The sequence below is a fragment of the Brassica oleracea genome, chromosome C5 (genome assembly GCF_000695525.1).
Source record: "Brassica oleracea var. oleracea cultivar TO1000 chromosome C5, BOL, whole genome shotgun sequence".
NCBI lineage: Eukaryota > Viridiplantae > Streptophyta > Magnoliopsida > Brassicales > Brassicaceae > Brassica > Brassica oleracea.
The window spans coordinates 40289898-40314533 of record NC_027752.1 but is presented as its reverse complement, the minus strand read 5'-3'; the positions used below and the strand labels follow the sequence as shown (position 1 = coordinate 40314533).

The following is a 24636-nucleotide window of genomic DNA, read 5'->3' as shown; positions in this document are numbered from 1 at the left end:
AACTAAAATATTTTTAAATAAATTTTAGTTATTTTCGCATTTTGTAATAACTAGTTTAATTATTGATATTTTTTTATCATAACAAATTGAATACCATAAAAAATAGTTTGATTCGTTTAATATGTATTTCAGCATTCCGCAAATTTTAAATTTTTCTGCGGTTTAATTAATTTTTTCTGCCGTTTAACTATTTTTTCCGTGATTCCGCGATTAATCATGGCTATCAATCGGAGCCTGTATAATACTAAATGATTGGACGTATTGTTTGGCGCGACCAAAAGAATTTTGACCAGCCTAAAAGACAGATCGCATATAATCTAAAATTGTTGAAATCTGAGTACTGTTGAATTCCGAGCACCAGTTATGGCATCAAATCTGTAGTATATACTATAGACCGTTGCATTATCATCCACACGTCGCATCTTCCAAGCATCATACGGATATCAAACCTTTGTTAGCAGTACACTTGTTATAATGTTAAAACCATAAAAATTGTTGAACTAATTTCACCGAGAAAAATATATTCATTATTCGATTTTTCTTCTTCTTTCTTGATGATTAATTGAAGGATAATTAAGAAATAGGAAAAAATATACTATTTTATAAAGTGACTTTATTAGATTATAAGTTTCATACGATCGGTCACTTCCATTCTTATGACCAACTATATAAATATTTGTATATGACTAAATGAGTATGCGTTTATATGGAAATGAGTATGGATGCGTTTATATGGAATCTAACATGGAGAAATAGAGAACGAAACAGAGCCAAGGTCTAACTTGCGGACAAAAATCAACAACGGATTAAGTATGTGACCAAATCAATAGTCATAAACTGGTTCTGTTTAAATTAGCAAGTCATTCATTTTTTTTTTTTTTTGCCAAGTTGTAAATGTAATGAATGAAAGTTTGGTTACAACAAGAATAGAACCAGAATTTGCTCCGAAGCCATTTTGTTCCTAGAGACCGCAGAAAAGTTGGCAAGTCATCCTTTGCTCAGTTCCACTCTACGTTCCTTCATGCAAGACCTTCTTATATAACCAGAGACTCCCGTTGTGGTCTCTCGATCTAGAGCTGCTTATTTCAAATATGTTGTCTCGCTCTTTTACTCTTGTGTTGTGGTAAATCCTAGTTTATATGCATTGGTATATATGGGCAGACTAATGCGATAGATATATATGCATATTTTTTTTATTCTCGATTCCATTTCCCATATGCATGGTAGGGAATTTTGACAAAACCCCTAATTTAAGAATCTAAATGTTGGGATCAAAGAACATAATCTAGAGGATGGGCTGACCAAAATTTTCAAATGCCAATTTCATTCGAATTGTTTAAATTCGTTCCATTACTTTATCGCATATAAATATGTAATTAAATAATACAATGATATATATGTAGATGGCTGCAGATCCAATTGAAGAATTTCATTTTCTGTTGATAATTAAGTACTGGAATATTTATGATTGTATGCTATATAAAATAAAATCAGAAGATTTACAAGTTCTAGAGTGTTAATTAACGTCCCCAAGAGTGGAGCTTAGAGCATGATTAACCCGAGATTCTTAGGATGAGGTTTTTAGCAGAAGTTAAAAATTGTTTCTTAACTTTTAACTAAAAAAGCTAAGAACCGGTTCTTAAATAATGACTTTAAGAACCGGTTCTTAGCTTTTTAGTTAAAAGTTAAGAAACTTTAAGAACCAGTTCTTAGCTTTTTAGTTAAAAGTTAAGAAACAGTTTCTTAACTTCCGCTAAAAACTCCACTCTAAGAACCTTAGATAAATCATGGTCTTATGTCAACAATACTCTCTAAAGCCATTAGAGGGTTCAGTTTATAGGAAAATTCCAAGATAAACCTTTTTATATGTCAATGAGACGGTGGCGGGAAGCTTCAATTGAAGAGGCAAATGGTCCCATGCGACGCCGTATTGGAGCAGCTACATTTCTCCGCCGTAGAATAAAAGGTGGTCCATTAGTCTGTTTTGATTCTGTGGTTTCTGTAATAAGCGTATCAAAAGAAAATGCTTGATATGGTACGACGTCTATAGCATCTATGTTACATGAATTGTCCCATCATGCCATTAAATACGTGGTCGACTTTTGTTGTTTTCTTCTAAAGAGTAGTTATGTAGCCTCGTCTAACTGTATAGTTTAATATGTGATTAATCATCTGATTAAAACAAAATTAACAAAGTTAAAACGATGTAAGATGTGTTATATGTTTTTAACAGTATTTATAACGTCTGGCTATAATTTGATTCATCATTATCGAGCTTATGCTCTGTGGATTACTGGATTTGTATTAGTGCTTTACAAATTGTAGCTGGTTGTTACACTTCTATTTATAATACAAGACTTTTTAACCGATCTATGAAAACATGCTCTTTTTTTTTAACACAGATCAAAACATACCTAACTTAACAGAGTTAGAACCGAATCAAAACTAAATCAAATTTGTTAGTCATCAATATAAGGCGCGGCTTTCAGAACACCATCAAATTAATTTCACTTCATCCAACCGAATAAAACCAAATATCGAAACTAAGATTCAGGTTAAATAGATTTGACTATTTAAACGACTCACTTCAAAGGAATGAACCGAATAAAAAAAATCATGTCTAATTTTAAACTTCTTACACTAAATTTTTTCATATTAAAAATAAAATAGTATATAAAACAATACTTTATATGACAAAGATAATTCTATTCATATTGAACTTGTTTTGAATTGGATGTTCCCAAACCTAATAATTATAAACCAGATCTCGATCCGCGCAACCGCGTGAATTTTTGTTTCAATTATTTTTATATAATTTTTTTTTTTAATTATAAATTGGTATATATTATAATATATATGAGTATATCAATTTTTAAAACATAATAAGTTTACGGTATATTTTTTTATTGAATAGATTTTTTTCAAACTTTCACATGTATTTGTATCTTGTTCTATATATATATTTTTTGGATTATTATTTCATTATTAAAATCGTAACTATATATATAAAGATTAGTAAAATATTGTTTTATTGTCATATTCAAAGATATTGTAACATTTCACAAATTTAGAAAGTTTTTAAAAAATTAAACTTTTCGCTTCATAGATTTATATTATCGAGTAAATAATTAAACATTTAGTTTTTGTTTAGTTTTTAAAATTAACTATATAGTTTTAAATTTGTTTTCATTGGTTTAATGTAGTAAATATTAATCATTGTTAGATAATATGATTTTTGTTATTTAAAAAATAATCTTTATAATTTTAAAAGTTAACATCGACAAATATTTAAATAATTAACATATGGAGGTATAGTATTACAACATTAAATTATATCTATTTAATTTATACTATCCATAAATCCAATGGATCATCTATTGTTTAAATCCAATTATTGATAGCCCCATAAACATTTCTGGTAGGTCCAAAATTTAAATGATAAGATTAGAGATTAAATGTAACATGACTTTCTAGAAATAGATCCATTAAGTCTATTTTCTAAAAAATCACACATAAATAAAAGTTGTGACTTCTGTTTTAATGTATAACTAGAACCTGACCCGCGCGCCAGCGCGGGTTTGAATTTTCGGTTTTTGATTATTTATCTAACTAAATAATGTATTTGTAATATTTGATGTATTATATTCACCAAGTAAATAATTTTTTTGGCATCTTAAATCATCTATTTACGATGAATATTCGATATATTCGATATCATATAAAAAATTGAACAAATAGACGTAATTAGAGAATTGTAAACGATATATAAAAACAATGGTTATTAATGTAAAATATGAAGAAATATTATATTATGACTTAGTATGGAATAAAAGATTATAAATTAGTTATACATGTTTAAAGAAAATAAAATGATTTTTAAACTTCTATAAAAATTTAACATATAAAAAATGGCGATGAATTAGTCATCAAATTGTAAATAATTTCATAATTTCATTAATAATAAATTATTTATAGTCTTTGTTGTTGTCAAGATAATTATTAATTGTCCATAACATTAATATGTTAAAAGGCCATATTATGAAAGCTCATGTTGTAACCGTATTTTTCGGGAAATATAACAAAAAAAAATTAAATTTAACTATTCGTTTTGTTTAAGTTTGTGTCGGTAAAATATTAAAAAAAAATCTCTCTATTTTTTCAATGTTCAATTTGAAGCTTATTATGCGGAAATCATACGCAAATATAGGCAATTGGTTGGAATCTCTATATCTTTATATTCTTATAAATTTTTAATTTATTGTTTCCTCTTCTGCAAGCAAATCAATTACCGAAGTAATATATCAATTGGTTGGAATCAAATCTATTTTTATAATTAGTGTAATTATGGTTACAGTTTCTATATTTAATAGGTACATTAAAGATACGACATTGAAGATATTTTGTTTTGATTAATAGAAGATATTGGATTTTGAGTTTGTATTTATTGATTTGTTTTTTTATAAAGCTTAGAAAATCAATGGGATGATTGGTTGGTTGATACATCCTATAAAGAAAACGAAAACTATAGATGGTTTGAATATTGTAGTCGATCAATGCATGATGTAAGTTGACTATATAAAACTTGAACATGATCATTTCAAACTAAAGTATAGGTATGTTATATGCATTTGTTATATTGTAGTTAATATATTTTAAATATTACATAAGTCAAGTGATTCACGTTTTCGTAAAAATAAAATTCAAGTTCATTATTGGGCCACGTAATAAGCTACGTTAAATATGATGTATTTTTAGGTTCATTTAATGACATTAAGTTTAAATTTGATTAAGAAAAACTCATTAATTTAACTGGAAAATACAAGCATTAAAATAGGTAGGTTTATTTAATGACATTAAGTTTAAATTTGATTAAGAAAAACTCATTAATTTAACTGGAAAATACAAGCATTAAAATAGGTAGGTTTATTTAATGACATTAAGTTTAAATTTGATTAAGAAAAACTCATTAATTTAACTGGAAAATACAAGCATTAAAATAGGTAGGTTTATTTAATGACATTAAGTTTAAATTTGATTAAGAAAAACTCATTAATTTAACTGGAAAATACAAGCATTAAAATAGGTAGGTTTATTTAATGACATTAAGTTTAAATTTGATTAAGAAAAACTCATTAATTTAACTGGAAAATACAAGCATTAAAATAGGTAGGTTTATTTAATGACATTAAGTTTAAATTTGATTTAAAAAAACTCATTAATTTAACTGGAAAAGACAAGCATTAAAATAGATAGTTTAATTTAATTCTCAGTGGCATGGAAGTGTAAATAAATTAGAAAATTTAGAGGTATTTTTTAATGGGTACTTCTCTTTTTTTAATAATAGAGATATAAGATTTCACTCTTCGATTCGAACTACGAACCCTTATAAATGTCCAGCCCTAAATTCTGGCTTTTGAGGTTAGTCAAGAGACGGAACATAACGTATATATGTACAGCAGTGGTGCACGTACGTATATGTCCTCTTCTCGATATTAACTGCTAAAAAGTTTGACAAATCCTGTGATGTGTTACCGTTATGTTGCTGTCAATTTTTTGTTCTTTCAGAGTCTCTTAAAAGAATATTTTACAGCTATATATTAAAATTAACGTTTGTAAATAGGAATATGCATGGGATAAAAAGGCGATTGTTGTTCCTAATTTATTTTGGCTTTTGATTATAAATGAAGATCCCTCACATCGTAGTCTTCTTGAAAGGAACGTCTTACCTATCACTTGGTTTCGCATCCGTAACACTGTGTTTGTAAATGATTTCGATTAGATATTTTTTGCTGGTGTTTGAACTTTTCAAATTAAAATGTGAAACCAACTTGTTTTAACTTTAAGTTCAAAGCAGTGTTTTTAAAACCGGACCGATTCGATGGTTGGACCGGGTTCAACCATGAACCGGTTATATAGCCGGATTGGTCTAGTAATTGGTTCGACCATGAACCGGCCACATAGCCGGATTATATTTCAAAGTTATTAAACCAATAAAAACCACTAAAACTATCAAAAAAACTATAAACCATTCATATAAACAAGAAACTAATTTATATTTATAATAATTTATGTTCAAAATTGATTAATATTTTAACTATGACCATGTTTACTAATATTACTTTTATATTTACATACTAAAAAAATATTAAACCATATTATTGAACCAGATTTGACCCAGTCGAACCATATTGAACCGTGATCCAAAATATTTTCGGTTCAGCTTCCGGTCCGGTTTTAAAAACATTGGTTCAAAGTAAACAATGGAAGAACCCATCATTAATGGTCGGGTGGTGATTTACTGGATGCACGTTGATATTCACCATTACTAGACCAGTTGACTATGCACTTTATCCCGAATTAACCAATGAACTTGCCTATCTCTGTACATATTATTAGTTAGGATTCGGCCTCCATTGGCTCTTAATTATTTGGTACACTGATAATTGAACTGAATATTGCACGATTATTAACCTGAGCTACAATATTCTTTTTATTTTGTAAAAATTGGTGGTTAAACAAAAGTCCATATGTTGCTTAAAAAAAGAAGCAAAAGTTCACATTGAAAACTTAGTATGGTTTTGTCTAATGACGTGAGGGAGTGTAAGTACTATTCCACATAAGTTGTCCTTTGTAGTCAAGATTAAAGTACCTCATAAGCATTTCACACTCTGTATAAATTTACTTCACTCCTCACCCAAATCGTTCACAAATATCTTCCCTGCAATCTCCTCATTTCTATTCCTTCCATGCCCAACCAAGAAAATCTCAATCACCAATGGAAGCAGTTAAGACCACCAGGTTCATCACCGAGGTGGCTCCCTCTAAGTTGATATCCGCAACGACGAGAGAACCATTTAAGAACATGTTGACCACAATCTTCGAGGAAGAGTTGGACTTTGACGAATTAGTCAGAGCCACTGCAGAGAGACTCTCTTCATCTTGTCCAGGCTTCTCCTCCTGGTCTCTTGGTCACTACGCCAAGACCAATAGTCTCTCTGCTTCTTAGGCTATTTAATCTTTGCAATCCCACAATTGCATTTTTCTTCTTTTTTTTTTTCAATAAGACGAAAGACCAAAGAAACCATACGTTTCTTGGCCAAATCGTTCATCAACTTTTCCAATGAGAATCTATTTGTAATCTCTCAGCATTAAGAGTTGTTTGTTTAGTTTTTCATCTACTCGTTGAGTCTTTCTTCATTTTCAATTTTCACTGCTCATCAAACATTCTTTTGTTACATCTTTGGTCGATCTTTATGCACTGCCAACCAACAATCCATTTTATTTTGTACCCATGTGAATGTTTAAAGAATATATAGCACACAAAACCTGTAACAAAAGTAAACCCAAGAACGCTCTTATATTAATTTTCAGTGCACTAAAGTATGCAAAGTGTGAAAGTTCATCGATAGGAGGGGATAAAATTCAGAAAGGATCAATATTATACAAAGTATGAGATCTGCTGCTTCTTTTTTTTTTTTACCGTTAATTTACTTTTAACTCTCTTCCAAAAAATGTCACAAAAATTCACTTCACACTCACTGGAAAAATCTCGATCCCTTCTCGCTGCATCACAACCGACGGGATGGAACAAGCAATATGTGCGTATGTGATGACACTGAGGACTGAGGAAGACTGTAGCTGGACCAAGTAGAAGACTTTTAAGAGTTGAGCAAATTCATGAGTATTTCTTCTTGCCAATTCGCGAGAGACAGTTTACCAGATCAGCTTTCAACTCATCTGGGATCTGAGATAAACTTGACTCTACATCTGCTATCAACCTCCTCCTGCACAAACCACAAGGTCCAACCGTTAAGTCACGGGAATGAATTTAACATAATAACGCACGAAGCTATACGAGGTCAAAATCCAATCTGAGCAAATTCTAGCTATTATGCTCAACTCAAGTATGAGAAAACATGATGAGTTAAGTCGGGTTTCACTTACTTTAAGTCGTTACCATCTTCACAATCTCCCCCTGACAGCTCTCCAAGCAATCTCTTCTTGGCGCGCATCGATTTGTGTACTTCATCATACCATCCGCATGACCGCAAATATGATGACACGTCTTCCTGCAGGCTGAGATAATAGGCAAACACAAGCATTCAACGTTAGCCATGTCATCAGATACACATTTGAGTTTTGAAACAAAGGCACAAACTAAAGTTACCTCTCTTTGATTGCTTCAAGTTGATCACGAGATGATTTGTCTTTCCTAAGAAAAATACAGCGATCATCTCCATTTGTTGAAGACTCCAAGGCTTTGGGTTGGGGTTTGCTAACACCGTCCTTCTCAATTTCCTCCTGATCAGTTCCATTTTGTGAACCATTACTCTTGCATGAATATAAGCTATCTTTGTGGTGATGATCACCCCCATTACTACGCTCATGGGGATGTAAGCTCACTTCATTATTGTTACTACTACTACTACTAGCTTGTGCACTGCCGTTTTCTTTAACTCCATTACCACCATTTTCAGTACCAAACTTTTTCTCCGAACAAGTGTATACCCTCTTTGCCGAAACAGATCCAATATTCTCTTTGTCCGCCTCTGGAGTTAAGTCCTGATCTTGGTCGAAAGAAAGTCTGCCGTTGACAGTAGGAGATACCCTTTTGGCACCAAGGTTGACAGATATACTGATCTTTGCATGTGGCTTGAGAGGAGCCTTTTCGACTTGGGGAGAATCAGCGTTCTTCTTGTGGAAAGGCTGCTCTTCTCGTGGTTTCATGTTAGCATCTTTAAGAGGACGAATAAACTGATGGGGCTTTGAAGAAGCCAGGTTATTATTATCCTTCTTGAAGGACTGCTCAGCTCGTGGTTGTTGCATGCTGACATTATTAAGGGGGCCAATAAACTTCTTGGGCCTTGGTGTCTCAGAGCCATTAACTTCGTGAGATGTAGTCCCGTTGGATGTTGTCACCAAATTTTTAGCAGAAGCCGATGTTGTCACCAAATTTTTAGCAGAAGCCGGCCTTTGGTTGATACGGCTGAAAAAGAGTATGTAGGCTTTTTCTGACAAAACCTCTTGCAAGGTGGAGTGTGTGACAGACGCATCGTTGCAGCAAAACCATCGGTTCAAAGAATCCTATGCAGACAGAAGTTAAAACAGTCAGTAAGCAAGTTAGAGAGTTTGCTTCACATTGAAAACTGAAAAGGGACAGAAAACGAACCTTAACATATGCATAATAGTGTCCAGATTCAGGAGAATATCCAGAATGCACAATTATCCCAAAAAGCTTGTATTCTGGTTGAGGGTCCTGCAGTTAGTTTGACAGAGTAAAACGATTAAGAAAAGCAAGTACTGAGAAGTACAATTACATTGGAATGAAAAAAAACCACAAGCTAGAGCAGCACTATGATGATTTCAAAGGTAAATCCAGGCACAAGGAATCAATCATATTGAGTTCATATAAAAGAACTAGGAAACATCAATTCGAAATAACAGAGACACCGACAACAAACTTTAAAATTTGAGCTGAAAGTGTTAGAATCTTGTACCTTGCTTGATTTACTCATGAATGTGGAGAGAAACAGAATCTCACCAAATGTAATGGGCTTATCAATCTTCCCACCATAAATACCCTCAAACCTCTGTTAACGAAAAATTTCAAGGCAAACATTTAGTAGATCTTCAACTCAAAACAGAACCCAAATTTTGCAAACAAAAACTACTTACTTTCAATTGGATGACAAGTATATTAGGTGCTTGGAGTACTGACATTTGCTTCCTCGCCGTCACCAATTTCTTACAACTAAACAAATAAAACATTTATGTTAATAAGTTAAAAAAAATGAAACACTCAGAAAGAAAGACAAATCATTTACCTCTCGCATTTGTACTTATTGTTCCCATCCAAAATCTCAGGCTGAAAGAACTTCTGCAACGACTCCTTCACCGAGCTACTATTCGAAATCTCAAGACTGATATCCATAATCTCATCCGCTTTATTAGACTCCGCGCCACAAGGCAAACACTTCACCTGGCTCTGCATAGCACCACCGAAAATCTCCTTCACCTCAGTACTACTACTCCCGTTAACAGACTCAGCGCCGCCGCCCCCCTTCGTCCTCAGCTTCTTCAGACGAAGAGACGTATTGTGGCACGCATCGATCACATACCGCAAGAACTCATGAGCGTCCTCTTGACGCCCAAACTTAAAATGCTCGGCGAAAATCTTGAGACAGCTCGAGATCTTGTTAGGCGCATCGATGGCGTGATCGACGCTGAGAGACCTCGCTATTCGTTTCTCGACTATGCAGAAAGGACAATCTCGTTTCCTCTCACCATCAACAAATGAATCACCTATCAAATTGAAACCTCTTAAGCAATAGAACTAACTCGTTAACCTAATTTCTTGGAGAAGGAGAGACTTACAGTGAGAGGAGTGTTTGTGATTGAGGCAAAAATTGGCGAGAGGAGGAGTGTAGGTGAGACATTGGAGGACGCTATTGAGGTAGCACGTGTTGCCGAGGTTCCGTAACCCTAGAGGCGGACCGTTCCGTCGCTTCTGACTGAGTAGACTCGGCATCCAGCTCATCTGCAGCTTATATCCCATCTAAATCGGTTCTTCTCCGCCGGAGAAAAAGACCGACGCAACCGCTCATGGCTGAATCGCTAGCTGCGATCGCATCTATCGCCGCCGCTCCTGCCACCGCGATAAAGGCTTCTCCGGTTTCTATTTATATATGATTCGGACGATTCCGGCTCCTCGCGCTCGAGATTTCTGGGAGATTTATCGATTCGGGAGGAAGAAGAAGAGATCGATTTGATGGTGGTAACTGCCGAGGAAGAGAGACCCACCCAGCAACCCGATAAATCTCTATCGAGGCTTCGTCTTTTTTTTTTTCATTTTTAAATATAAATTCCAGGTAGATTAACGGAAAGGGAAATTCGACTAAAAAAAGGAAATCCTGTTACTGGGCTTTTAGGCCCATTTAAAGCGAATAAGGAGGTCAAAGCATAATCTTACGACTTGTGGCGAGTGGATTTTTCAGCTGAACTATGAAATAAATTATTAAAATTTTACTCGAGGAAAAAAATTAGACAAAATATACTTTTTACTGACTTTTATGTGTGTGATAAATATTCGTTCGGCTTTCATATATCAACTACATAAAAATTACATTGTTTTGAGTAAAAATCATGAGAACTGGACAGATTGATTGATTGATTTCTTTTTCCTTTCAGATTGTTTGTATGAGTTGTTTATATAATTCGGAAGGTACATTTCATTAAAAACAATAAAAGATTACCTCAAGACTGAGAGGAACTACATCATCCTCTCTCTGTATTGGGCAGTGACACCAACGGTATCGACTCACCGTCTCCTGGAGTTTCGGAGGTAACTCGAGATGCTTCCTTCTTCAGCTTATGGTTGTTATAAGCTGCTACACCGGCAATGGCTGCGTGTAAAAACCACAAAGTAATAATATAAGGAACTCGTTGATTCTAAAGCCAATTGGTTATGTAAGGAGCTTTTTGACTTACCAATGGCGTAACCAAAAAGATTGATGACTGTGAGTTTTGTGTCGGCAAAGAGAAGAGCTGAGACCAGAACAACCACCCAATCCTTGACAACGCCAGCGACTCTGATAGTGAGAGCGCTCGTGTGAGAGATCACCAAGAAAACCGACAAGTTGAGAGCAAACGTACAGAGGGAGTTAAGCGTCAACACTACGAAATGGAAGTTCCACGGGCCATTCCCATCCATCTTCGACTTCTCTAGAAAGATCCACGGCACAAACAAGCAAACAGCACTGCAAAAAGGAGGATGCACATAAAGATAAAAGTACACCATAGGCTTTTACATAATGAGAGGACTGAAGAAGATGGGTTTCACTTACCTGCAGGGGCTCACATAGTACATAAGAGAGATTGGGTTTAGCTTGATGCCTTTCCTCTTGACAAGAATCTCCATGAAGATCAGCCTCAGTGCTTCTCCAACGACGCCACCCATTTGGTAAACAACTCCGATCCAGTTGATGTTTAACTCCCCGTACGAGGCTACTAAAACGCCGAAACTTATGATAGACATAATCAAAAGCATCCTGCAGCTCATCATTTCAAGCCCAGCAGCTACTCCAAGGATAAACACAGCAACAGGCACTGCAAGTATATGATTCAAGAATGTATTGGTATCCAACAATCCAGCTCACTACTAAGGTGTAAGTAGACAAAATGCACTTACTTATAGCCTTCAACATCTGGGCAAAGGCAACTGAGATGTAGAGGTAGGCAGTGTTTCCCAACCAGAGGGTCATCGCAAACATGGCACCTATTGGAATAACTGATGTAACATATCTGAGTACATAAAAGCGAGTTGTTCATTAACTAAGCCAAAGACCGAGTACTACATTTGAACATCAAATTCGCTTTCTTCCTTACATTTCTAATGTCATCCCTTCCTCAACCTTCACGATCTTCATGGAGAAATAAACAAACAGAGACCAAAAAGTTAGAACTTTATGCATTCTTACTTACTCATGAACCAATAAAGGAAGATGCATTACCTTGAGAACTTTGGTAAGAAGAAAGCACAAGACAGAGGAGAAGATCATATGGAGTAAAGTCAACCCAAGCGGATAAGGAAAGTTTATTTCCTTAGATGACAAAACCCACTGCACAGGAAGAGCAAGTCAGATACAAGAATGTTATTCACTGAAGCAAACCTTTTCTTCACACAAACACAATGAATGTGAATCATTAGTTTCTAAAATTAGAGACAATGGTGGACAAGCAATAAGTAAATAGTGCCGGCAACTCAATCCTTCACAAAATCGAATACAATACGATGTGGAGAACACAGATCCATGGAAAGAGAGGTAGTGAGGTTTAAGTTAAACCTTGTTGAAGAAGATTTGACCGCTAGAAAGAGCGATGTAGAGAAGAATGTAAGCGTAGGTCACGAATTCATCTCTCATGAATCCTCTGCTCCGATCCGCCATTGTAATCGATTACTAAATGATCTTTCGATTCGATCACGGGAAAAGAAAGAGTTGTCGCCTCTGTGTTTCAACTCGGTTGCTTTCTTTTACCTTTTTCGTCTTCTCTCTTCTCCTTCCTTCACTGAAAGCATTTCACTTTTCCGTCTTCTCAAACAACACCGTCTATATAGAGGAACGACGGTGCGAAGAAGTGGGTCCCACTTTTATTTTCCTCCTCGACGGATCACGTGTTATGGGCTTTTCGTAAGCCCAATAGTTTTATGCTCTTATTATAAGGCCCATTGATGTTCTTCCCCGTATTTGTATAGAGGTTTCATGATTTTTATGTCATTTAGAAAAAAGCAATTTGGTTTATGGAAATAATTTTTTTCACCATGAACGATAATATGAAAGAAAAGGCTCACAGCAATAATCAAGATTCTTGGGGTGGAGGTTTTTAACGAAATATAAGAACTCTATTCTAAAATCCTCCAATAAATAATCATGCTCTAAACACACACAAGTTGCTTTTGGATTAGACACGACCCATTTGATCTTTTGGATTAAACACTACAAATCCCATCTAATCCATTCTTCACCTCCAGCTTCTCATCCATATTTTTACACTGTTACCCAATTAGTACATGACAAATATTTAACATGATCTCACTACATATATAACATCAATACCATTAAAAGAGGATCATTCTCAAATTATATCCTTAATGAAAATTGCAGTTTTCTCAAAAATACCCTTATTTTTACAAAGAATTAATAAAATTCATTAATGGCATTTAAGTCTTTTGGTTTTGGGCCTACAGATACACCTAAATGGATCTATAAATAATAGGCCTATATATATATTTAAAAGATATATTAATTTTAAATTTAATATAAGTATAAATATATTATGAACAATAAATGAATTAAGAAACATGAAAATATTATTTTCTTAAATATACGTATCAATATTCAAAATAGATCATTTGAATATTATACATATTTTCAATACAAACCAAAATCGTATATCCTACACCATATATCATATACATATTTGAATATCATTTTTCAGTGTATAATGTCATTTTATACATAATATTAATATGGCAATTACGAGTGTTCAAGAATATTTTAAAAACTATCTTAAAATAAAATTTTAAATCTAAAATACAAACACAAACTTATAATAGGTTATTAATAACGAAAATAAACTAATATTGTCATATCAATAAGTTATTTTATATTATCATTTTTTATTTAGATAACATGATAAAATTTTATCAAATTCTAAGGAATCACTAATTTATGTAATATTAATAAATATATGAGTAATTTAATCAATTTTTTAAAAAAGTACTATAAGATATTTTGTTATCGGATCAATAGTATCAGATCGCGGGTTAATAGTGAGTTTTTAGGTTTTTACCGGGTTATATCGGATTTTTAATTAACAAATTTTTCATTAAATCCGAACAGGATTATATACAATGTATCGGGTCTATAGGTTCAAACATGAATCTAGGTCAGATATGAAAACAAATTTTAAAACTCAAACATTATTATAGAACAGCTACCATATTTCGAACAAATACCATATTTTGAAGAGAAAAAAAACAAATGATAAAAACCTAAAAACTCAATTGTTATGGTTCGAAATGAAAAATAATGGTAATTTGTAAATCAGTTTTCGATTAATAAATGAAAAACAAACAAATCCGCGCTTAGAAAGCGCGGGTCAAAATCTAGTAAGCTTTTATTTCAGTAACACTTCATCTCTCCCGAGACCTCCATTCCCATCAAGGTGTGTGAGATTGCTATGTGTCTAAGTCCAAACATAGAGACACTTGTGTCTGAAAATTCTGGAGTTTGGTGCCGCAGCTATAACTAAATCCGCCCTGTTTTTTTTTTACTCTTTTGACAGATTAACATCTGAAAATGGAGATCACGAACGTTACTGAGTATGAAGCGATCGCGAAGGAGAAGCTGCCTAAGATGGTATACGACTACTATGCTTCTGGTGCATAGGACGAATGGACTCTTCAAGAGAACAGAAACGCTTTTGCAAGGATCCTGTTAGTTTTCTTATGTCTTTAAGACAATATACTTTTTCTATAGTTTTCACAAGAGATGTGATTTGATATGTATATATACCTTTGGGATGTTTAAACAGCTTTCGGCCTCGGATTCTGATTGATGTGAGCAAGATTGATATGACAACAACCATCTTGGGTTTCAAGATCTCCATGCCTATCATGGTTGCTCCTACCGCCATGCAAAAGATGGCTCACCCAGAAGGTCTGCCCTATTTCTAGGCACTGGAGTTTGGATACCCGTTTGGATCGGGTATTTTGGGTTTTCGATATTGGAGTCTAGAATCCGTTTGTATATTTTTATATATCGGATCGGATTCGGATGTTTTTAGTTCAGATTTGGTTATTTCGGATCGGGTTTGCATATTTAGATTTTGAAAAAAATCAAATTATTCATTGTTCAAGTTCCTTGTACTTAAATTTTTACGATTAACTTAATTGAATTTCTAACTTTTCACAGGTTAGACAATTAATAGGTCTGAAGACAAAATTTTGAAAATAGAACGATACTAATCTTGTTGTTGTTTTGAGATTTTGGATTCAGTTTTTGTTAATGCATGAAACAAGAAGCTTGACATGTATTTTAAACGAGTAACAATTATTTTTTCCCGCAATTATATGTATATTATTTTATCTCGAGCTATGTGTAGTATCAATATAAACACTTTGAATAAAATGAGAGAGGCAAACTAGGAATATAGGATTAAGTATACATATATTTATCTTCGGATATCCATTCGGTTCAGGTATCCAATCTCTCCTAACTCAATATCCGTCTGAGTATGTTGCTACTTCGGTTCGGATTTTGGTTTGAGTTTGTTGGGTCGGGTTTGGATATGGGTTCGGGTACTGGGTAAAATGACCAGCCCTACCTATTTCTGAAACATTTGTAGCCCTACCTATTTCTGAAACATTTGTAGAAACCAAGTTATGTAGAGAGTGAAAACTTGCTTTATTGTATTAACTGGAGGTAAAGACTGAGGCTTGTTTTAATAAAAACTAATGCAGGGGAATATGCTACGGCTAAAGCTGCATCTGCTGCTGGTACCATCATGGTATGTTACTATGTTATCACGAATGGTTTCAAACAAAGCAAGACTATTAACGTTTTTGGTCTTTGAAGTTTCTTAATCCACCATCTATGCATAACCGTGCCTCTGGTTTGTGTTCTTTTCTTCCATGATGGTTTCAGACACTATCTTCATGGACTACTTCGAGCGTTGAAGAAGTTGCTTCCACAGGACCAGGGATCCGGTTTTTCCAGATCCGGTTTTTCCAGTTACAAGTAAGCAATTTATGTCACTTGTTATTACAAAGGTGGTCACGCTTGTTGGTTGACACATTATGATTGTTCCGAGTAGGTATACAAGAACAGGAAAGTGGTTGAGCAGCTGGTGAGAAGAGCTGAGAGGGCAGGGTTCAAAGCCATTGTTCTCACTGCAGACGCCCCAAGGTTAGGTCGCAGAGAGTCTGATATTAAGAACAGGTAAAAGCCAAGTCAATTAAAATGTGATCATAGTTGATTAGATTTGAACACGCAAGCAAACATGTAGCTGAGTAACGACATGTGGTCTTCTAATGCAGGTTCACGTTGCCTCCAAACCTTGCATTGAAAAACTTCGAAGGTCTTGACCTTGGAAAGATGGGCGAGGTGAGCATCTATCAAATAGTATGCAGTCTATCTATTATGTTCTTAAACTTGTTATGTTTCCACATGAAGGCCAATGACTCTGGCTTGGCTTCATATGTTGATGGTCAAATAGACCGTACCTTGAGCTGGAAGGTAAGAGAGTACAACAAATATTGAGAGATTAGCTAAGCAGAGTAGATGGAAACAGAAACTTGATTCATATTCCACTAACTTTCATGTACACAAACAGGACGTCCAATGGCTCCAGACAATCACCAAAATGCCGATTCTTGTCAAGGGTGTTCTCACAGGAGAAGATGGTAAGCTACAATCAGACAAGACAAATGACTTCTTCACTAAAATTTAGTAAAAATACCTAACTAGGTCAACTGTTATTATCATCCGTGCAGCAAGGATAGCGATTCAAGCTGGAGCAGCAGGGATCATTGTATCAAACCATGGAGGACGCCAGCTTGACTATGTTCCAGCAACAATCTCAGCCCTTGAAGAGGTACATCATTCTACAAACATCAACTTGTGTTGTCAATAAGTGTTTTATGTACTAAAACATTTCATCAATGTACATCATGTGTTCAGGTTGTTAAAGCGACACAAGGACGAGTTCCTGTCTTCTTAGACGGTGGTGTTCGACGTGGCACTGATGTCTTCAATTCAAGGCACTTGCACTTGGAGCTTCCGGGATATTTGTAAGCATCATATTGACCTATTTACCACAAATCTGCTTGAAACCATTGACACATTATCTGTATGCTCAAATCACAGATTGGAAGACCAGTGTTGTTCTCACTTGCTGCTGAAGGAGAAGCTGGAGTCAGAAAAGTGCTTCAGATGCTACGTGATGAGTTCGAGCTAACCATGGCACTAAGTGGGTGCAGGTCTCTCAGTGAGATCACTCGGAACCACATTGTCACCGAGTGGGACACTCCACGCCATTTGCCTAAGTTATAGAAACCAAAACCCAAAACAACAACAACACAGAGCTATGTAATATGGCTAAACCCAGTGTGATATTCTTCTGATTGGTCACTTTGGCTTCTACTCTGCTGTTTATCTCAAAGAAAAACTTGTTTCTGGCTGTGTCAAAATCACAAAACAATGGCCAGAAGATTCTCTGTAATGATATTTGGCTACTTCTACCTTCAGTCACATTCTCGTTCCTTATACAATAGAGACAATTACTAGAGATCGGTTCACAAATCAAAAGAGCACAAAACAATACAATGCAACAACAACATAGATATAATTAAGTTCTGAGATAAACCTTATTTTGAAGAGTTTGATCATTACAAAGGGTCATATAGATAGAGAAGAATGCAATGTAAACATAGGTCCCAAACTTACCTCTCAGAAAGCCTCTGCTCAATCAATAGTAAAGAGGGTCAGAGAGGTGTGACAAGTTTTGGGCTTGAATATTATAACTAGGCCTATTGTTTTATATCATTATTAGACCATGATTATCCCTAAGAAATCCAATGATCCAATGGGTTTCTTAGTTTTAAAAAAAAAAAAAAAAAAAAAAAAAAATTAAAATTATTTTTTAAAAAAAAAAAAAAAAAAAAAAATTAAAAGCAAACCAATCGTGGGCCGCCACGAGTCAGTGGGGCCCGCGAACAGTGTAAGAAACTCACTAAGATCGGTTCTTAATTAGTAGTTTTTGTAACCGATCCTTAAGGATTTTGTGGAGGCCCACGCACTAAGAAACCCACTAAGGATCCCGGATAATCATGCTCTTAGGCTCGTGAATCAAGTTCTTCCTCCTCTGCATGCTTTTTTACTTTCATCAAATTTTGAATTTATTATGTCCTTGAAAGATAAATAAAAACAAATGGCTTACAAATTATTAGGAACGATAATAGGAAAGAAAATCTAAGGAGCACACAAAGTTGGTTAATGAATTAGACACACACACATTCCATCTGATATTTGTCCGTATCTCATTATCCATTCTACACCTTTAGAATCTCATCCATATCAGTTTCTAACAATTTTTCATCTGTTTACAGAATCCACAAGCTAAGTTAACCCATCACAACATAATCAACATATAAACGTTGAGTCGTTGACATATATAAAATTATATAAGGTTTCTTTGCTACACACAATCTTCATTCTCTCCGGAGAGCTTAGTTCCCGTTAGAAGTGAGTGAGAGATTCTGTTTTTAATACCAAACAGCGTTCATGGACTTGTTTGGATAAGACTTTGTCTGAATATTACAACAGATAAACTAACTCAAGCCTTTTTTTTTTGCTCTTTTGACAGATTAGCATCTGAAAATGGAGATCACAAACGTAACCGAGTATGAAGCGATTGCAAAGGAGAAGTTGCCTAAGATGGTATACGACTACTATGCCTCTGGTGCAGAAGACCAATGGACTCTTCAAGAGAACAGAAACGCTTTCGCAAGAATCCTGTGAGTTTTTCTTTTTCTTACGGCAAGAGTAACACTTCATGTTATTGGTTACACAAGAGATGTGAATTTGATATACGTACTTTTGGATGTTTAAACAGCTTTCGACCTCGGATTCTGATTGATGTGAGCAAGATTGATATGACAACAACCATCTTGGGTTTCAAGATCTCCATGCCCATCATGGTTGCTCCTACTGCCATGCAGAAGATGGCTCACCCTGAAGGTAAAACATTCTGTAGAAAAAAATAACGTAGAGTGGAAATTAGTGTTAGCTTCACTAGAGACTAAGGCTTTGCTCTAACGAGTATGATGGAAAATAAAACAGGAGAATATGCTACGGCTAGAGCTGCCTCTGCTGCTGGAACCATCATGGTATGTTATTATGTCAACATTTTATCTAAACTTATCGGTGTTTGGAGCTTCTTAATTCAAAAAACATGCATACTCATGTCTCTGGTTTGAGTTTTTGTTTCATGATGCTTTCAGACACTATCTTCATGGGCTACTTCAAGTGTCGAGGAAGTTGCTTCCACAGGGCCAGGGATTCGTTTTTTCCAGCTCTATGTAAGTAATCTCAGTTACTTGTCTTAAGACCTGGCCACACTTGATTTTTTGACACGTTATGATTGTTCTGAGTAGGTATACAAGAACAGGAATGTCGTTGAGCAGCTGGTGAGAAGAGCCGAGAGGGCAGGGTTCAAAGCCATTGCTCTCACAGTAGACACCCCAAGGCTAGGTCGCAGAGAGTCTGACATCAAGAACAGGTAACGCCAAGTCAGTTAAAATGTGATCATAGTTGATTGGATTTTAATATGCAGATACAGAGCTAGAAAGCATAAAGTGTTGTGTGGTCTTCTTTTACAGATTCACTTTGCCTCCAAACCTGACATTGAAGAACTTTGAAGGTCTCGACCTTGGAAAGATGGACGAGGTAAGCATCCATCAGATACCAATCATTATAGTCTGAATATGCTTCTCCTGTTGTGTTAAAGATTCTTTTGTTATGTTTCAACCTGCAGGCCAATGACTCTGGCTTAGCTTCATATGTTGCTGGTCAAATTGACCGTACCTTGAGCTGGAAGGTAAGTGAATACAATAAAAACACCAAACAGAGTAGATCGAACAGACACTTGATTTAGGACAACTCTTAACTTTCATTTACACAAACAGGATGTCCAGTGGCTCCAGACAATCACCAAAATGCCGATTCTTGTCAAGGGTGTTATCACCGGAGAGGATGGTGAGTTTACCATCTGGCAAACAACTGTGTCTTCTTCACTTAAGTGTAGTAAAAATACCTAAGTCAACTATTGTTATCCTCCGTACAGCAAGGATAGCGGTTCAAGCTGGGGCAGCAGGGATAATAGTGTCAAACCATGGAGCTCGCCAGCTTGACTATGTCCCAGCAACAATCTCAGCCCTTGAAGAGGTACATCATTCTCGCCTATAAATATCAAATTGGTGTGCTCATGTACAGCAACAACTTCAGCTTTGTTGTCTGTGTACAGGTTGTCAAAGCGACACAAGGACGAATCCCTGTCTTCTTAGATGGTGGTGTTCGCCGTGGCACTGATGTTTTCAAGGCACTTGCTCTTGGAGCCTCGGGGATATTTGTAAGCATTGCATCTTTAATCTACCAGAAAGCTGCTTGAACCTGTTGATAGTAATACACTATCTTTATGCCCTCTTAATCACAGATTGGAAGACCAGTGGTATTCTCACTTGCTGCTGAAGGAGAGGCTGGAGTCAGAAAGGTGCTTCAGATGCTACGTGATGAGTTCGAGCTGACAATGGCACTAAGTGGCTGCAGGTCTCTCAAGGAAATCACCCGTAACCACATCACCACCGAATGGGACACTCCACGCCCTCCACACCCTTCGGCCAGGTTATAGAGAGACCAAAACAACCAGCGAACATGTAATGTGATGGCTACACTTTCTCATATTCTGATTGGGTCTACTTTGCTACCCTATCTAAAGACTTGTTTCTCCCTATGTCGAATCGCAAACTATGCCTAGTGATTCTTGTAATATTATTTTGCTTCTTCTACTTACATTCTATTCTTCTTGCGTAAACAACATCGACAAGTATCTATTAGATCATATAAAACTAAAACACACATTATAAAACTACCAAACCATGAGATTATATATCATCACCTCATATGAAACAAATACGCTAAACTGGGCATGCCAATAAGCCAAGCGTGACGGCTATATCACTCAAAACCCAAACGAACTTGACGGATACATTAGAACTATGAAAGGAGAATCACATTGAGCAATTGAAGAAAGCTAAGCAGTTCATTGCCGTGTACAAGCAAATGCGTTCTACACAAACCATGTACGAGTTGTACTAACCATTCAATACAAATTCTTTATTTATTTTTTTCAGCTAGAACGGCCACATGTCATATCCGCGGGGCTTCTCAACAAGAATCCGATTGTACTCCGGCCTCGCCGTCTGCAAAAATTAACAAAAAAAACTCCAATCAAATTGAGAAAAAAAAACGCGAGATGAATAAAAGCAATTTGCTACCGATCGTTAGGTGAAATTTACCAGATCTTTGAAGATGACGTAGGCTATAACGAAGAATAGCACAAACAGGATCTCAAACTCAGCTAATCGGAATAGAGAAAACACTGAGTCGACGAACCGAGTCAGGATGGAGTCGTCCCTCCTCATGCCGACTCGATTCGTTCCAGCACGCCGTCCGATCATCCTCGACAATCTTCCCTTCGGCTTTGATATCAGATCACCGTCGCTCCCTCCTCGTTTTGTTCTCTCTCAAGTCTTCCAGGTGAGTTCGTAATAACTGTCAACTAATAAGAAAATAGGGGAAATTAAATGTTTATCATGCTATAGGTTTTCATTTTTACCGCCGCTAAATAAACATTTTCAAAACTATATTATTTGACAAAAAACTTTTATATCTTTATTCTTTATATATAATAAATAAATATTTAAATAAATAAAAATTTTAAAAATAAAAAATAATTTTTTTAATTTTTTTCCAATTATACTATTTCGAAATTTAAATCTTAAACCCTAAAACTCAATTTTAAACCCTAAACCATCAATTTTAAACTCTATTTTTTTGAAATACGAACCCTAAACCCTAAAACCATCAATCCTAAACCCTATTTTTTTTTGAAATACGAACCCTAAACCCTAAAACATGAACTCTAAACCCTAAACTCCGAAACTTCAACTTTAAATCCTAAACCCTAAACCTTCCACTCTAAACCCTAAAACATCAACTCTAAACCCTCAACCCTAAACTTCAACTCTAAACCCTAAATCATCAACACTAAACCCTAAACCCTAAACTATAAATACTAAACCCTAAACCCTAAAAAGTAAACTCTAAACCCTAAACCCAAAAAATTAACCCTAAACCCTAAAACATCAACTCTAAACCCTCAACCCTAAACTTCAACTCTAAACCCTAAATCATCAACACTAAACCCTAAACCCTAAACTATAAATACTAAACCCTAAACCCTAAAAAGTAAACTCTAAACCCTAAACCCAAAAAATTAACCCTAAACCCTAAAACATCAACTCTAAACCCTAAATCCTAAACCTTCAATTCTAAATCCTAAATCCTAAAACTCTACCGTTGATGTTTTAGGGTTTATATTTGAAGGTTTAAGGTTTAAGGTTTACATTTAGGGTTTATAGTTGATGTTTTAGAGTTTAAATTTGAAAGTTTAAGGTTTTAGGGTTTAGGGTTCGAATTTCAGAAAAATATAGGTTTAGGATTTAGTGTTTACGTTTAGGGTTTAGATTTGAAGGTTTAGGGTTTAGGGTTTAGATTTGATGTTTCGGGGTTTAGGGTTTAGAGGTGATGTTTCATGGTTTAGAGTTTAGAATTGATGATTTATAGTTTAAAGTTGATGTTTTAAGTTTAGATTTAGGGTTTACATTTAGGGTTTAGAGATATTTTAGGGTTTAGATTTGAAAGTTTAGAGTTTAGGGTTTAGAGTTGATGTTTCAGGGTTTAGGGTTTAGAGTTGATGTTTCATGGTTTACAATTGATGTTTTAAGTTAAGATTAGTTAACCATATGTTTTTTTTATCAAAGTTAATTATAAATATTTTTTAACTTTCATTGAAGATGAAGGTAAAAATATCTAATATAAACATGAAAAGTGGTATTTTGAAAATCATATTTTTAACAATTTCCCAAGAAAATAATCAGTTGCCTTTCTAAGTCTCTCATATCACTAAAGCCTTCTACAACTTATTACAATATAGGCCGTTATCGTAAAATGGGCCGAACCTGGATAGAAATGGGCCTTATATCACGACAAGGTGTTTATTATGGTATAGGACGGACTGCGTGTTTTATAAAGAGGAACATAGAAATGACAAACGCGTTCTTCGTGATTTATAATGCAGATTATGTTCTTAGTCTTTGGCTGTATTGCTTTTATTGCTGGATATATAACGTCTTCTTTCGGGACAATGCTGCTTCTCTATGCCGGAGTTCCTAACTGGCTTTGAGCTTATGGTCTTTCTGAACATTTTTTTTTTTTTTTTTTTTTTTTGATAATCCGAGTATCCTGGCCCCACCGAGGTGGTCCAGACTAGAGACCGAAGTGAGCATGGACGCTGTCAGGGCGTCACCATGTGGCTCACCGTGTAACGGTCTTCGGTCTCGGTGCCCACATGTAAATTCCGCAGTGGCCAAAGCTCGAACCCAGGGGCGGACACTCCAGCTGGAGCTCCTATACCACTAGACCAAAGCAACTTGGTTACATTTGATCTGTTTGTCATTTAACTTCTCAATATCTACGTGAAAACACCATGTAATGAGATAATTATAAATTTCAAATCTTGTTTTGAAATTTTGTAGTATCTAGTTGGTTTAGCATATTCGGAAGAGAGGGTTGTTCAGCATGCTCTCTGTGTTACGTTATTTGGTCAAAGGTCACTAGGCAGTATATTGATTTTGGTAGCATTGTTGTTTGATTAACAGATAATTATTTGTGTCACTGATCCCTGATTAGAACTCTTGTAGTTCCAATATGGCGGCGGACTGATTAAAATTACCATATAAGAAGCATTGTTTTCATGTCATTAAAGAGATGTGGAGAGAATGCTATGTTCTGCGTTTTAATCAGTTAATGCCCTATGAGACTGGGTCTGTGATTACGTTGACGGTCACGTGGTTGTGTCTTTCTCGACCCTCTAAACCTCTAATACGTCCAGAGGTTTTTGCGCGTGGCTGATTGTGACTTTTCTTTATCTCTTATGGGAATATGACGATGATGATTGAATGATTTCAGTTCGTTAAATCCAAAAAATATGGAGAAACAAAGAAACAAAATTGGTCCCGTTATCCATTTGCTGGCTTTCAATCATGTGCGAAGTTTTCATATCATCTTAAGCCGTTCATTGCAGCTTGCATGCAGACAGATTTTTATTGTATATATTGTAAAAGATGAAAACTAGTTAATAATATATAACTGTAAACATATATCTAAAACGTCCTGGATAAAGTTTTGAAACATAGCATATCATCTGCATATTCAAGTTTAATCACTTTTTTTTTGT

At 35.2% G+C, this 24636-nt stretch overlaps 5 protein-coding genes and 1 pseudogene across 8 annotated transcripts; 3 read left to right on the top strand and 3 right to left on the bottom strand.

The window, feature by feature from the left end:
- Positions 1-6674: 6674 nt before the first annotated feature.
- LOC106294902 lies at positions 6675-7239 on the top strand. The gene has a single exon (XM_013730604.1). It carries the CDS (start codon positions 6776-6778, stop codon positions 7004-7006), a length of 231 nt encoding a protein of 76 aa, XP_013586058.1. The 5' UTR covers positions 6675-6775; the 3' UTR covers positions 7007-7239.
- A 103-nt stretch (positions 7240-7342) lies between these two features.
- Positions 7343-10903, bottom strand: LOC106294900 (ubiquitin carboxyl-terminal hydrolase 25). 2 transcript variants are annotated; one of them, XM_013730602.1, is made up of 9 exons: positions 10375-10903; positions 9825-10302; positions 9676-9751; positions 9498-9590; positions 9170-9256; positions 8942-9084; positions 8168-8911; positions 7945-8076; positions 7343-7784 (listed from the first exon to the last, which is right to left on the bottom strand). In XM_013730602.1, exons 1-9 carry the CDS (start codon positions 10553-10555, stop codon positions 7676-7678), a joined length of 2043 nt encoding a protein of 680 aa, XP_013586056.1. In that variant the 5' UTR covers positions 10556-10903; the 3' UTR covers positions 7343-7675. The 2 variants fall into 2 exon arrangements, with proteins under 2 accessions (XP_013586056.1, XP_013586055.1); XM_013730601.1 differs by having other exon boundaries at positions 8168-9084.
- A 336-nt stretch (positions 10904-11239) lies between these two features.
- LOC106294901 (probable sugar phosphate/phosphate translocator At3g14410) lies at positions 11240-13078 on the bottom strand. The gene is made up of 7 exons (XM_013730603.1): positions 12843-13078; positions 12510-12617; positions 12385-12419; positions 12188-12300; positions 11844-12105; positions 11488-11756; positions 11240-11402 (listed from the first exon to the last, which is right to left on the bottom strand). Exons 1-7 carry the CDS (start codon positions 12942-12944, stop codon positions 11275-11277), a joined length of 1017 nt encoding a protein of 338 aa, XP_013586057.1. The 5' UTR covers positions 12945-13078; the 3' UTR covers positions 11240-11274.
- A 1596-nt stretch (positions 13079-14674) lies between these two features.
- On the top strand, positions 14675-18029 carry LOC106295479 (annotated as a pseudogene).
- A 622-nt stretch (positions 18030-18651) lies between these two features.
- Positions 18652-21137, top strand: LOC106295477 (peroxisomal (S)-2-hydroxy-acid oxidase GLO1-like). Of its 3 annotated transcripts, XM_013731393.1 has the most exons (12): positions 18652-18803; positions 18925-19075; positions 19174-19298; positions 19401-19447; positions 19562-19639; positions 19715-19839; positions 19940-20006; positions 20095-20157; positions 20246-20315; positions 20404-20504; positions 20584-20688; positions 20773-21137. In XM_013731393.1, exons 2-12 carry the CDS (start codon positions 18939-18941, stop codon positions 20965-20967), a joined length of 1113 nt encoding a protein of 370 aa, XP_013586847.1. In that variant the 5' UTR covers positions 18652-18803; positions 18925-18938; the 3' UTR covers positions 20968-21137. The 3 variants fall into 3 exon arrangements, with proteins under 3 accessions (XP_013586847.1, XP_013586846.1, XP_013586848.1); XM_013731392.1 differs by having other exon boundaries at positions 18925-19298; XM_013731394.1 differs by lacking the exon at positions 18652-18803 and having other exon boundaries at positions 18964-19079; positions 20773-21124.
- A 122-nt stretch (positions 21138-21259) lies between these two features.
- On the bottom strand, positions 21260-21885 carry LOC106295478. Its single transcript, XM_013731395.1, has 2 exons — positions 21635-21885; positions 21260-21538 (listed from the first exon to the last, which is right to left on the bottom strand). Exons 1-2 carry the CDS (start codon positions 21794-21796, stop codon positions 21470-21472), a joined length of 231 nt encoding a protein of 76 aa, XP_013586849.1. The 5' UTR covers positions 21797-21885; the 3' UTR covers positions 21260-21469.
- Between the last annotated feature and the right edge of the window lie 2751 nt (positions 21886-24636).

What these genes read in the sequence shown, in the direction of transcription:
- LOC106294902 (XM_013730604.1), top strand. Translation starts at nt 6,776, where the DNA reads ATGGAAGCAGTTAAGACCACCAGGTTCATCACCGAGGTGGCTCCCTCT.
- LOC106294900 (XM_013730601.1), bottom strand. Translation starts at nt 10,555, where the DNA reads ATGGGATATAAGCTGCAGATGAGCTGGATGCCGAGTCTACTCAGTCAG. An exon ending in TCACAAACACTCCTCTCACT is followed by an intron (nt 10,303 to 10,374) that starts GTAAGTCTCTCC and finishes TCAATTTGATAG; the next exon opens with GTGATTCATTTGTTGATGGT. An exon ending in GAAGATGGTAACGACTTAAA is followed by an intron (nt 7,785 to 7,944) that starts GTAAGTGAAACC and finishes TGGTTTGTGCAG; the next exon opens with GAGGAGGTTGATAGCAGATG.
- LOC106294901 (XM_013730603.1), bottom strand. Translation starts at nt 12,944, where the DNA reads ATGGCGGATCGGAGCAGAGGATTCATGAGAGATGAATTCGTGACCTAC. An exon ending in TTCTTACCAAAGTTCTCAAG is followed by an intron (nt 12,420 to 12,509) that starts GTAATGCATCTT and finishes TTCTCCATGAAG; the next exon opens with ATCGTGAAGGTTGAGGAAGG. An exon ending in CCAGATGTTGAAGGCTATAA is followed by an intron (nt 12,106 to 12,187) that starts GTAAGTGCATTT and finishes ATATACTTGCAG; the next exon opens with TGCCTGTTGCTGTGTTTATC.
- LOC106295478 (XM_013731395.1), bottom strand. Translation starts at nt 21,796, where the DNA reads ATGATCGGACGGCGTGCTGGAACGAATCGAGTCGGCATGAGGAGGGAC. An exon ending in ACGTCATCTTCAAAGATCTG is followed by an intron (nt 21,539 to 21,634) that starts GTAAATTTCACC and finishes TAATTTTTGCAG; the next exon opens with ACGGCGAGGCCGGAGTACAA.
- LOC106295477 (XM_013731392.1), top strand. Translation starts at nt 19,034, where the DNA reads ATGGACTCTTCAAGAGAACAGAAACGCTTTCGCAAGAATCCTGTGAGT. An exon ending in GAAGATGGCTCACCCTGAAG is followed by an intron (nt 19,299 to 19,400) that starts GTAAAACATTCT and finishes AAAATAAAACAG; the next exon opens with GAGAATATGCTACGGCTAGA. An exon ending in ACCGTACCTTGAGCTGGAAG is followed by an intron (nt 20,158 to 20,245) that starts GTAAGTGAATAC and finishes TTACACAAACAG; the next exon opens with GATGTCCAGTGGCTCCAGAC.